This window comes from Haliaeetus albicilla, chromosome 14 (genome assembly GCF_947461875.1).
Source record: "Haliaeetus albicilla chromosome 14, bHalAlb1.1, whole genome shotgun sequence".
Lineage (NCBI taxonomy): Eukaryota > Metazoa > Chordata > Aves > Accipitriformes > Accipitridae > Haliaeetus > Haliaeetus albicilla.
The window spans coordinates 1122600-1133274 of NC_091496.1; the positions used below are offsets into that span (position 1 = coordinate 1122600).

At 68.7% G+C, this 10675-nt stretch overlaps 1 protein-coding gene across 2 annotated transcripts; it reads left to right on the top strand.

Annotated features, from left to right (window-relative positions):
- Window positions 1–6905: 6905 nt before the first annotated feature.
- Window positions 6906–9969, top strand: LEP (leptin). Of its 2 annotated transcripts, XM_069801470.1 has the most exons (4): window positions 6906–6950; window positions 7769–7794; window positions 8613–8767; window positions 9336–9969. In XM_069801470.1, the coding sequence occupies exons 3-4, from the start codon at window positions 8624–8626 to the stop codon at window positions 9699–9701; spliced, it is 510 nt and encodes a 169-aa protein (XP_069657571.1). In that variant the 5' UTR covers window positions 6906–6950; window positions 7769–7794; window positions 8613–8623; the 3' UTR covers window positions 9702–9969. The 2 variants fall into 2 exon arrangements, with proteins under 2 accessions (XP_069657571.1, XP_069657570.1); XM_069801469.1 differs by lacking the exon at window positions 6906–6950 and having other exon boundaries at window positions 7106–7794.
- Window positions 9970–10675: the final 706 nt, after the last annotated feature.

The window sequence follows — 10675 nt, forward strand, 5'->3', positions numbered from 1 at the left end:
ACCCAGGCGTCATGGCTCCTGGCACGAGGGACGCCGAGGGACTGGGGATCACCGGGACCCTCAGCCTGGGCAGGGTGCTGGGGACCAGGGTGCTGCAGGGACCCACAGTGAGTTCCCCCCCCCGCCATGTCCCGTGGGTGCCTGCGCCACAGCGCTACACACGTGGGTCTCACGCGGGGGGTGGCAGTGTGCCCTGCGCCAGGCACATGGGTGACACCGGCCACCGTCACCCCCACCCACCCACCCCGTGCAGGGGACAGCCTGGGGCTGGCGGGGTCCTCGGGGCGCGGGGGCCGTGTCCCACTGCAGGACCCATCCCCGGGGGCTCTGCGCAGCATCGGGCATCCCAGACCTCGCGTCCCCGTCGTCCCTCCTTGTCACCTCCTGCCGCCACAAGTGTCACCGCGGCCGTCCCTGTCTCTCTTGGATCTTTTTGCGGTCTGGGCTTGCTGTTCCTCCCGCCAGCAGTCAGGAAGCCCTTACCCCAAAAAGTATCTGCGAGGGATCACGTCAGCGGGGAGGCCTGGGAGGGACCTGCAGCCCAGGTAAGTGGGGGGGGGGGGCTGGGGAGGGGCGCTGAGGGGCTGGGGGGACCCCAACACCCTGCCCTCAGCCTTGGGGTCTGGAGGGGTTGGAGGGAGGGCAGCAGGCACGGGGCAGGCACAGAACTGGGGGGGGTGCACAAAGCCACCCCACTGGCCAGCAGGGCCCCTTGGTCATTGCCGGGGGGGGGGGTGGCAGTGGAGCTGCCTGGGGGACACTGGGCTGGTCGAGAAGCCCTTTCCTTCCTGGGGTGGGGACTTGGCTGGGAAAGGGGGTCCCGGGGTGAGCCCCAGCTCTGCAGCAGGGCAGCTCCCCCCTCAGCTGGCACCTGGGGGTCACAGCACCCTTGGGGCACCCCCTCGCTCTGTCACGGTGGCTGCACGTCACCACAGGTTGACAGCACTCATCTGGATGGGGATGACCAGCTTGGCCCTACCGATGGGGGGGGGGGCTTCCTCCTGCCCAATTCCCACAGGGGACCCCAGCACCCCATCGTGCTGGTGGGCTGGGGGGTGCGGGGACCCTGACACCCGAGGGGTCTGTGCCCCAGCCGTGCCGCTCAGCACGGACCCTTGGGGCAGGACCTGGCACCCTTGGGGACTTGCTGCCAGCGGGGAGGGACTGCAGCCACCGTGTGCTCAGCCGTGGCCAGACCTGGCACGGCCACCTCCCGGCGCATTTTGGCCTCCTGGGGCTTCCCATGCCCACGTGTGTGTGTGCACAGGGTGTGCAACATGAGCGTGCACAGGGGTGCGCAGCCCCACAGCGTGCACTGGGAGCTTCACAACCCACTGCACGTACCCAGGGGTGCACAACCCACCGCAGCGCATCCCAAGGGGCCGTGCTGGGAGCAGACCCACAGTGCCACCAGGTCCCTTGTCCCAACGCCAGCACGTGGCCCTGGAGCACCTCCTGCTATTGGCGTCCACGTCCCCAAGCAGAGCCGGACTCTCCTCGTCCCGCAGCAGCATCCGCCGTGACCTTCAGGCCCTGCTGCACGGCTAATGATGGCTTAATTACCAAATTATGGGATGGAGGCACTGCACAGAAATCGTTGCTTCGCGGTTAATGGGGAGATGTCACCGGGATCGATCGCCCTTTCCCCTGCCCAGGGACCAGAATCGCCCAAGTGACACCCTCTAATTGCAATATTCATTGCCTGGATCCGGCCAGCAGCGCAGCATGCCTGGGGTCTGGCAGAGCTCCCGGCAGCGGGCAGGGGAGGGTGCCCAGCTCCCAGGAAGGGGGGCGCACAGCAAGTTCCCAGTGCTCCCAGTTTGGGTGCCCATCGCATCCCTAATTACCAGCATGGGCCCATCTGTAACCTGCTCGTTAAGGGTTTCAAGTGGCACTTGAAGCACGCAACGCTGAGCCATGCTGGTGGCAGAGGGTGGCCCAGGGGACACTTGTCCCCCGCAGCAAAGCCCAGCTCTGGGGCTGGGACCTCCCCGAGCAGAGCAAAGGCACCCGGCACAGGGTGCAGCCGGGTGGTGGTGGGGTGGCTAAGGGAATTGCACACCCCCTCCCCACTGCCCTGTCCCCTCGCCACGCATGGGTGGCCTGGCCAGGGACCTGATGGGGATTGGGGATGTGGGTGGGGAGCGATGCTGGCTGGGAGGGACAGGGATGGGGGACACGAGTGATGCTGGCTGCAGGGGGACAGGGCCTGGGGACATGAGCAATGCTGGCTGGGAGGGACAGGGCACGGTGACAATGACCAGGCAGCCATGCTCGCTGCGGGGGACCCCTTTTGGCATCGGTGTCCCCGGAGCGACCGCTCGGGGCCCTGCCAGCAGCTGCCCGGCAGCCGGTGACGCTGCCGCCCTTTCCTGGAAGGGCTGTGTCAATGTTTGCAGAGTCCGGCTCGCTTGGGCAACTCACGCTCCTGCCACCGGCACCTTCCCAGCCGGCACGGTGACGGGACCGGAGCCTGGGGGAAACTCTGCAGCACCTGGCTGGGTGCCCTGACCCCCTCCCGGGCACCCTGGGGAGGGGGCTGAGGACACCCATAGGGCCACATGCTCAGTTTTGGGGGGGCTCGGGGTGCATCGGGTGGCTGCAGTGTATCGGGGGTGCTGTGGCACATACCATGCTCCTCGGACGCCTGTGCCCATCCGGCTCAGCCAGGAAGGGTGACAGGGACACGGGATGGGGACACTGGTCATCCTCTGCTCATGGCCGTGTCCCCAGGCCGGATCCTGTCTGCCTCACCCGCCAGCAGCCAACGCCGTGGGGATGCTCCGCTCCCCCCGTGCCACCTTGGCTGTGTCCCCACCTGACCCCGTGTGCAGACCCAGGGATTGGACCCTGCGGGTCTGGGGGGCTCCAGCATCCCTGGGGACACCTGGGACAATGACCAGCCTCCCCCCCACTGCACCCGGCACCCACCCAGGGTGCAGAGACACCCTTAGGGGACCCCCGCCACCCCCTTGGCCTGGGTTTGAAGCCCCCTGGGTGGGCTCTGTCCCTTGTCACCATCCCTGGTTTTGCAACAGGGAACAGCACCCCGTCCCCGTGTCCCCCTGCTTGTCGGGGACCCTGCAATGGGGCCGGTGTCAGGCGGGGTGAGCCCGGCAGCCCCAACCGCAGGAATGTGGGTGCTAATCCAAGCCAGCCGCAAGGCTCCCCGGGGACCGCCGGCACTCCGGCCGACTCCGGCCATCCCGTAAAAGCCATGAATCAGCTGGGGCTTCTCCGCACCAAAAATAACAGGGACGGGGCGGGGAACACGGCGGGAGCACCCGGGAGCATCCCAAGGGATGGGGTTTGCCAGCTCCCGGCACGCTCCCCCGGGCCCCAAGAGTCCCTGCCTGGGGATGAATCTGGCCTCGGTCCTGGCCCTGGAGGGGACCAGGCTCTGGGGGATCTCCCCCTTGTTGAGGGGGTCCTGGGGTGAGGGGCCACAGCAGCCCCAGGGGATGGGGACATGGAGGACTCAGGGAGGTGGGGGCCGGCAGGCTGTGCCTCCGCAGAGCTCATAGCCGGGTTGCTCGGGGCTCTTGGTGATAGCAGGGACCTGTCCGCATGCCTGTCCCGTACCCATTCCGTCCTGGTCTCCATTCCCCTCCCCATCCCATCGCTACCCCCACCCCATCCCCATCCCTATCCTCACCCCTTCCCACCTCCAGCTCCATCCCATCCCCATCCCCATCCTCACCCCATCCCATCTCCAGCTCCATCCTCATCCCACCATCCTCCCCATTCCAATGCAATCCCACTCCCTGTCCTTGCCCCCACCTCATCCCACCTCCATCCTATACCATCCCCACCCCTGTCCCAGCCCCATCACAGGTCGGCCCTGCAGACAGGGTGCCCGTCCATGTGTCCTGCCTGCGGTCTGTCCCCGTGCTGCCCAACCTCCGCAGTGCCCCATCCCAGGGACCAGGCTGGGGCAACTGGGGACCCCACTGCTCCGAACTGCCCGGGGGCCAGAGCCCCCCATGGGGCTGTGCTGTGCTGGGGGTGCCTGAACCCCCACCCCTGTGCCGGGGCTTGCTGCCATTTCGGTGCGGAGCTGGGGCTGCCACTCCACGGCATGGCTGCGTGGCCTCGAGCACGTCCCCTGCCGTGCCTCAGTTTCCCCTTGGCTGGGGAGGGGGCGAAGGCCAGGGCTTGGCAGCACCGGGCTCCTCGTGCTGCATCCTGCCCGGGCAGCGCCGGCACCGTGTGCGTCAGGCCGTGAGTCACCAGCAAGGGCACGGGCAAGCCCAGCCGGTGGGATCGGTGCTGGGCTCGGTGCCGGGCTGGGATACATGGGGAGCACACCCAGGGGACTGTCCCCTCCCGGTGCCAATGACTCCAACCAACGTGGCCCCTGGGCATTTTCCGAGGCTGGACAGGCTGCGGAGCAGGATCAGACCCGCCACAGCCACCATGAGCTGGCAAGGCCATCGTGGTGGAGGGGAACCCCTGCCCTTGCACGTCCCGTTAGCATCCCCACTGTCACAGGGCACACAATGTCCCACAGTGGCATCTGGTCCAGAGCAATGGCGAGGGGGACCCCCCCAGCCCGGGGGCAGTGGTACCCAGCTGGGGGACAGGATGGGCAGTGGGGGGGGTGTGCTGAGGACCCTGCCCCTGTCCTGGGGTGCCCAGCAGCTTGTTGGGGTCACTAAGCCTTCAGGTACATGGGGTGTCCCATGCTGGGGGTGGCTGTCCTGGGCAAGGCACAGTCCTGGCACCGTGGGACCCCTGGCAGCGGGAGCAGCAGCTCCAGGGGGTCCCCAACCCCTGGGTCCAGCCTGTCCATATCACGGTGAGAGCCGGGCTCGGGGGTGACAATCCTGGCCCTGGGCAATTTGTCACCGTCTCCATCCCCGGTGTGCCCACAGGGGACGAGCCATCGAGGCGCAGGGAGGTTGTGGCCACGGTCGGAGCCTGGGTACCTACCAGCACCCTCCGGGGGGAGCAGAGCTGCCGTGGGGCACAGCTGCCTGCCACGGGCAGGGGACCGTCTGCCCAGGTCCTGGTGGCCCCGTCACCCCCCTTCCCAAGCTGCAGCGGGTCCCTGAGGGATGGAGACCCCTGGGGTGCTCCCAGCCCTGGGGCAGGGGGGGCTTCTGTGCTGGGTGCAGGGGGCTGCTGGGGAGCTCGAGTGGGTGGCACTGCCCAGCACCCCCAGCACCGGCCCCCAACCCGCTGCCGGACCCCACAGCTCCTCTGCTGGCTTTGGGGACACCGGGCCAGCCTGGGTGTGCATGTCCCCGGGGTGCGTGTGCCAGGCGAGTGCTTGCACGAGTACGTGTGGATCTGTGTGTATGCGTGGACCTAGATGTGTGCGTGTGCACGGAAAAGTGTGTGCCCAGTGTGTGTGCCCCGCTATGCGTGTATCCAGGTGTGCACATGCCCAGGTGTGTGTGCATGTGCCCAGGGGTGTGTGTGCCCAGGGGTGTGTGTGCGTGCTCAGGTGTGTACATGGCCAGGTCTGTATGTGCCCAGGTGTGTGTGTGCCCATGCCCAAGTGTGCACAGGGGCAGACCTGCGTGTGCCCAGGCATGTGTCTGCCCAGGTGTGTTTGTGCCAGATGTGCATGGGCCTGGGGGGGTACCCAGATGTGTGCGCATCCAGATCTGCGTGGACCCAGGTGCATGTGCTCGGGGGGGGTGTTGCACACTCCGGACACCTGTGTGCACACTTGCGTGTGTTCCACCCTGGGTGTGCACTGCTCACCTGCTCCGACAGTGCCGCCTTGGGTGACCTCGGTGATGGGACCCCCCCCCTCCCTCCACGACCCCCCTGCCCCAGGGTGTGCGTGCACCCAGTGGTACCTGCAAGGAGCGTGGGTGCAACACGCGGCCCTGCTCAGGCAGGAGCACACGTGCAGCCCTGGGGGTGTACGTGTGTGTGCACGGTCGCACGCACGCCTGCCCCGACACCCTGCCTGCGTGTGCACACGGGTGTGCGTGCCCATACCTGCAGCCTGTGCCCAAGCACCCCCGCAAGGAGGGGGGGGGGGGGTGTGCACCCCACAAAGCCCTGCACACCCACCCGCACCCAGCCCGTGGGGTGCTTGGTCTGGGTGCTGCGGGTGCCCCAGCCTGGGGCAGGAGGTCCCCGGCCTCTCTCGCCCCATTGAATGTCCCCCCCCAGCTTGGGCAATCTGGGGCAGATTGGGATGAAAAAGGGGCAGTTCAGGAGGGACACGGGGTGTGTGGGGGGGGCACCCCCCGCTCCCCGGGGAGCAGCCGGCCCGGCGGGTGCGTGTGCTTGTGTGCACGGCGCTGGGGTGTGCGGATGTGTCACCCCGCACACGGGCGGGGGCTGCCGCTCCACCTGGGCACGTATGCGGGGGGGGGGGGGGGGGGGGCTGCTCGGCTGTGGGGCAGGCCGGGGGGTGTGCTGGGGGTCACGCTGTGGGGGTGCCCGGGGGTCCCCGAGTTCTCCGGTCCCGGGCTCTGCTCCCCCTCCGTGCAGCTCGTCCCCTCGGCACCCCCCCCGTGTCCCGGCCCACCCCACCCACCCCGTGCTCGGTGCAGCCCCGGGACCCCCCCCCGCTCCGCGTCCCCGGGGACCCTCCTGGCCCCTGTACCCTGGGATTCGCCCCTCCCTCGCTCGGTGCATCCCCGGGGACCCCCCCCCCCGCCCAAAGCTCCGTGTGTTCCTGGGACCCCCCCGTGCTCCGTGTGTCCTCGGGACCCCCCCACCCCCCCGCTCGGCGCATCCCCCTGCTCGGCGCAGCCCTGGGGGGGCTGCAGGAGGGTGGGGGTCGGGCCGGACAGGCGGACGGGCGGACGGACAGACGGGCGGACGGACGGACGGACAGCCAGCCGTCGGGCCGGGGGCGGGCGGGGAGCGGCGGGCGGGGGCGGGGAGCGGCGTTGTGCAACGGCCCCGCTCCGCTATATAGGGGGGGGGCGCGGGGCATGGAGCCACCGCCGCGACGGGACGGGACCCACGGGGCGGCCCAGGTAAGTGGGACATCCCCGACTCCCCCCCCCCCCGGACACCCCCACCATGGGACACCCCTGCCCCAGGGACCCCCATTCTCCTGGGACACCCCTTTCCCCAGGACACCCCCACCATGGGACACCCATTCCCCCGGGACACCCCGACCCGAGGACACCCCTTCCTGAGGGTCACCCCACCGTGGGACACCCCTGCCCCAGGACACCCCCACTCTGGGACACCCCCACCCCAGGTCCCCAGGCTGCACCACCCCAAGGGACCCCCCCGAGTGCCGTGGGTTGCCGAGCCGGGGGACCCCAGTCCCCCCCCATGACACCAGGGGACATGCAGGGACACTATCCCCAGGCCTGGCTGGGGACCACAGCCCCCCCCCCGAGAGGTCTGGGCCCCCCCTTACCCCTGGGCAGGTGGGCAGCAGGTTGAACCAGCCTCACCTGCCCGATGCCTGGCACAGCCCCGGCACAATCCTGGCATAGCCGCCGGCCTGGTCTGGCACCAGCCACCTCCGCTGGGCTCAGCACCTTGGGGACGGGATGTCCCTGTTTGTGTGTGTGTCCCCCGCACCCCATCTCCAGGGACACATGCCAGCCCCCCACCCTGGGTAAAACCAGCACTGGCCAGGCCACAGTAGTGCCACCAGCTGCGTCCCCCAGCACTGGGGGGATGCTGGGGGGATGCCTGAGCATCCTGCACTCCCCAAGGGGCCGCCTGCCCCCCCAGCCCTGACGGCCCCCCCCACCCAGGCCAGTGGGGTGGTGGCACCGTGGGGGTCCTGGCAGAGGTCCCCGTGTCACCCCTGTTCCCGACTCTCTCGTTCCAGGCTCGGTGAGTGGGTACGAGTCTCCGGTGAGTACTGGGGTGGGAGCTGTTCTGCTCCCCCCTGTCCCCGTGTCTCCCCCCTCCCTCCCCCCCGGGCTCTGTCCCCATCCCCAGGCAGGGGGTGACGGGGACACATGCCACCCCGGGGTCCCTCCACTACCCATGCTCCTTTCTTGGCCTCATCCTGCCCACAGAGGATGGGGATCCCCAGGGAATGAACACGGTGCTGGGGAGCCAGCACCCACCCCTGGCCCTCTGAGACTTCCCCCCCCATCCCCGCCAAAGCAGTGTCCCCCGGCCACGTTGTCACCAAGGCTCCGGTGGCAGCCCTGCATGGTCACGGCCACGGCTGGGGACACTGGGCCGTGGGTGGCCGGGGCGGCGCTTGCGAAAGGGCAGCTCCGGGAAGGTGATGGGGCACAGCCACATCGGCACGTGCTGGCGGGGGCACGGTGGCACGGTGACGAGGACCCGGCTCCGGTTGTCCCAGGGCTGGCACACAGCAGGGACGTGGCCGTCCACGTGCCACCCTGACACCGCTTCTCCCCCGTGTCCCTGGGCATGTCACCGCACCACTCTGTTCCCATCCCCTGGGGAGCACTGGGGGTGGGACACACACACACACAAAGCTTGGGGACACCCATCTTAGTGTGTCCCCCTCCCTGTGGCACCCCACCACGGGAGGATGCTCCCCATGTCCCCTGGGATGAGGGACGGGGATGTGTCCCCAGCAAGGGGTCAGAGCATCTTCTGTGTCCCCTCTCGGGGAGAGGTGTGTGTGGCATTTTTGGGGTGCAGGGGACCCCCCCCCGAGGCACCTGACACCCCCGTGCCACCCGGCGCAGAGCCCAGCAGGATGCGGTGGCCCAGTGTGTCCCTCTGGAGTCTCCTCTGGCTGTGGGTGCCGCTGGCCAGTGGCCGTCCCGTCCGGCTGGAGAAGGTCCGGGCGGACACCAGGAACCTCACCCGCACCCTCAGCACCCGCATCCAGCAGCTGCAGGTGAGGCCCGGGGGGGGGGAACGGGACGGACGGGGGGGGTTGGGGGGTGTTCCCCCCCCCTCCCAGGGCCACCCCATAGGGTTCACTGCATGCCCCATGTCACCCAAGGGAGGGGGCTGGGCTGTGAGGTGGGGGGCCCTGCGCCCCAGGGTGGTCGCTGTGAGGGGGGACACGATGACACCCAGCAGAGGGTGGGGGGGCTCTGTGCTCCAGACTGGGGGAGGGAGTCCCCAGAGAGGGACACCTATGGCTGGGGTGGGGGACCCTGTGCCCCAAGGGATGCCCATGGCTGGGGGTGGGGGGCTCTGTGCCCCAGATGGGGGGTCCCCGAGGAGGGATGCTGGGGGGGTGTCTGTGCCCCAGATGAGAGGGGGTCCCAGGGAGGGATCCCCATGACTGGGTGGGGGACCCTGTGCCCCAAGGGATGCCCGGGGCTGAGTGTGAGGGGGTCTCTACACCCCAGCTGGGGAGGGGGGGTCCCCAAGGAAGGTCTCCCACAGCAGGTGGGGCAGGACCCCTGCCCGAGGAGCGGGCAGTGGGTGCCATGCCTTCACCCCCCCCCCCTCAGCTCTTCCCCCTGAGCCTGAAGATCAGCGGGCTGGAGGCCATCCCGGGGGAGGGGGCTCCCGAGGGGCTGGGGGCCATGGACCACCGTCTCCAGCTCTTCCAGCGCCTGCTGGGCGGCCTGGCGGCCGGCAACCTACCGCTTGCCCAGATTGCCAACGACATGGAGAACCTCCGCAGCCTCCTGGCCGCCCTGGCCACCCACCTGGGCTGTCCCCCGCTCCGCACCCCCCCGGGGCCCCCGGGACCCCCCGGTTTATCCGACTTGCTGGTCGAAGCACCCCACACTGCCGCCGGGCTGGCCCTGGCGCGGCTTCGCGTTTGCCTGGACGGCATCGCCGCCCGCCTCGATGGCCTCCCTGCCTGCTAGGCATGCCCTGGGGACCCCAGCCCCAGGGCAGGGGGGGGACACGGGGACGGGATACCGGGCTGACCCCCACCCCGGGGCCACGGCTGTCCCCATGCACCGGCATGGCCAGCCCGGCACAACCGGCACCAGAGAGAACTCCAGTCTTGTGATTGCCTCTTTTTCTATTATTATTATTATTATTATTATTAATATTATTTAATGTTATTATTATTGTTATTATTTAGTATTTGTATTTATTTCTCCCATGTTAATTTAAAATAAAGCAAGTTTTCCAGCAGCCCTGTCCTGTGTCTCTAACATCCCCACTCAGCACCGGGCTGGGTGCGAGCCGGCAGGCTGGGTGCCGGTGTCACCATTGCTGGGGTCCCCAGCGAACTGGGTCTCGGTCGGGGGGGGGGGGGGGGGATATCGAAACGTGTCCCCACGGATGTGTCGGGACAAGGAGGGATAAATCAAACCCAAAATATAACCCATGGGGTGAGCTTGGCTGCCACGACCCCCCAAGACCCGGTGGCTTTGCCGGTGACCGCCGCAGCTCCGGCTATGGCACAGCAGCAGGGTGCAGGGGAGGGGGTGTCCCCTCCCCCAAACCACAGCGATGCCCCAGGCTGGACCGGGGTCCGTGCTCCTCCTGAGCCCAGTGATGGGGGACTAGGGACCCCAGGGACACGGGAGCGTGCGAGGACACGGCACCGGCTGACTCAGGCCCCGGCGGCTCCGCGGTGGTTTACGAGCTGGTCGGTGGCTTCGCGGCTCAGCTCCCCCCCCCCGGCCTGGTGTGACCCCAACACCTCCAGCTGCTGGGGGGGGGGACCTGAGGGGACACAGGGACACACAGCAGGAGCCCTGTGGGGTCCCCAGGGCTGGCGGAGCAGCCGTGGGGCAGGGGTCCCAGTGGTGGGACAGGTGGCACCCAGTACCCAGCCCTGGAAAAGCTGGGGCAGGGATGGGGACAAGTTGGGGACAGAGCCCAG

What these genes read in the sequence shown, in the direction of transcription:
- LEP (XM_069801469.1), top strand. Translation starts at nt 7,623, where the DNA reads ATGCCTGAGCATCCTGCACTCCCCAAGGGGCCGCCTGCCCCCCCAGCC. An exon ending in TGAGTGGGTACGAGTCTCCG is followed by an intron (nt 7,795 to 8,612) that starts GTGAGTACTGGG and finishes CACCCGGCGCAG; the next exon opens with AGCCCAGCAGGATGCGGTGG. An exon ending in CCCGCATCCAGCAGCTGCAG is followed by an intron (nt 8,768 to 9,335) that starts GTGAGGCCCGGG and finishes CCCCCCCCTCAG; the next exon opens with CTCTTCCCCCTGAGCCTGAA.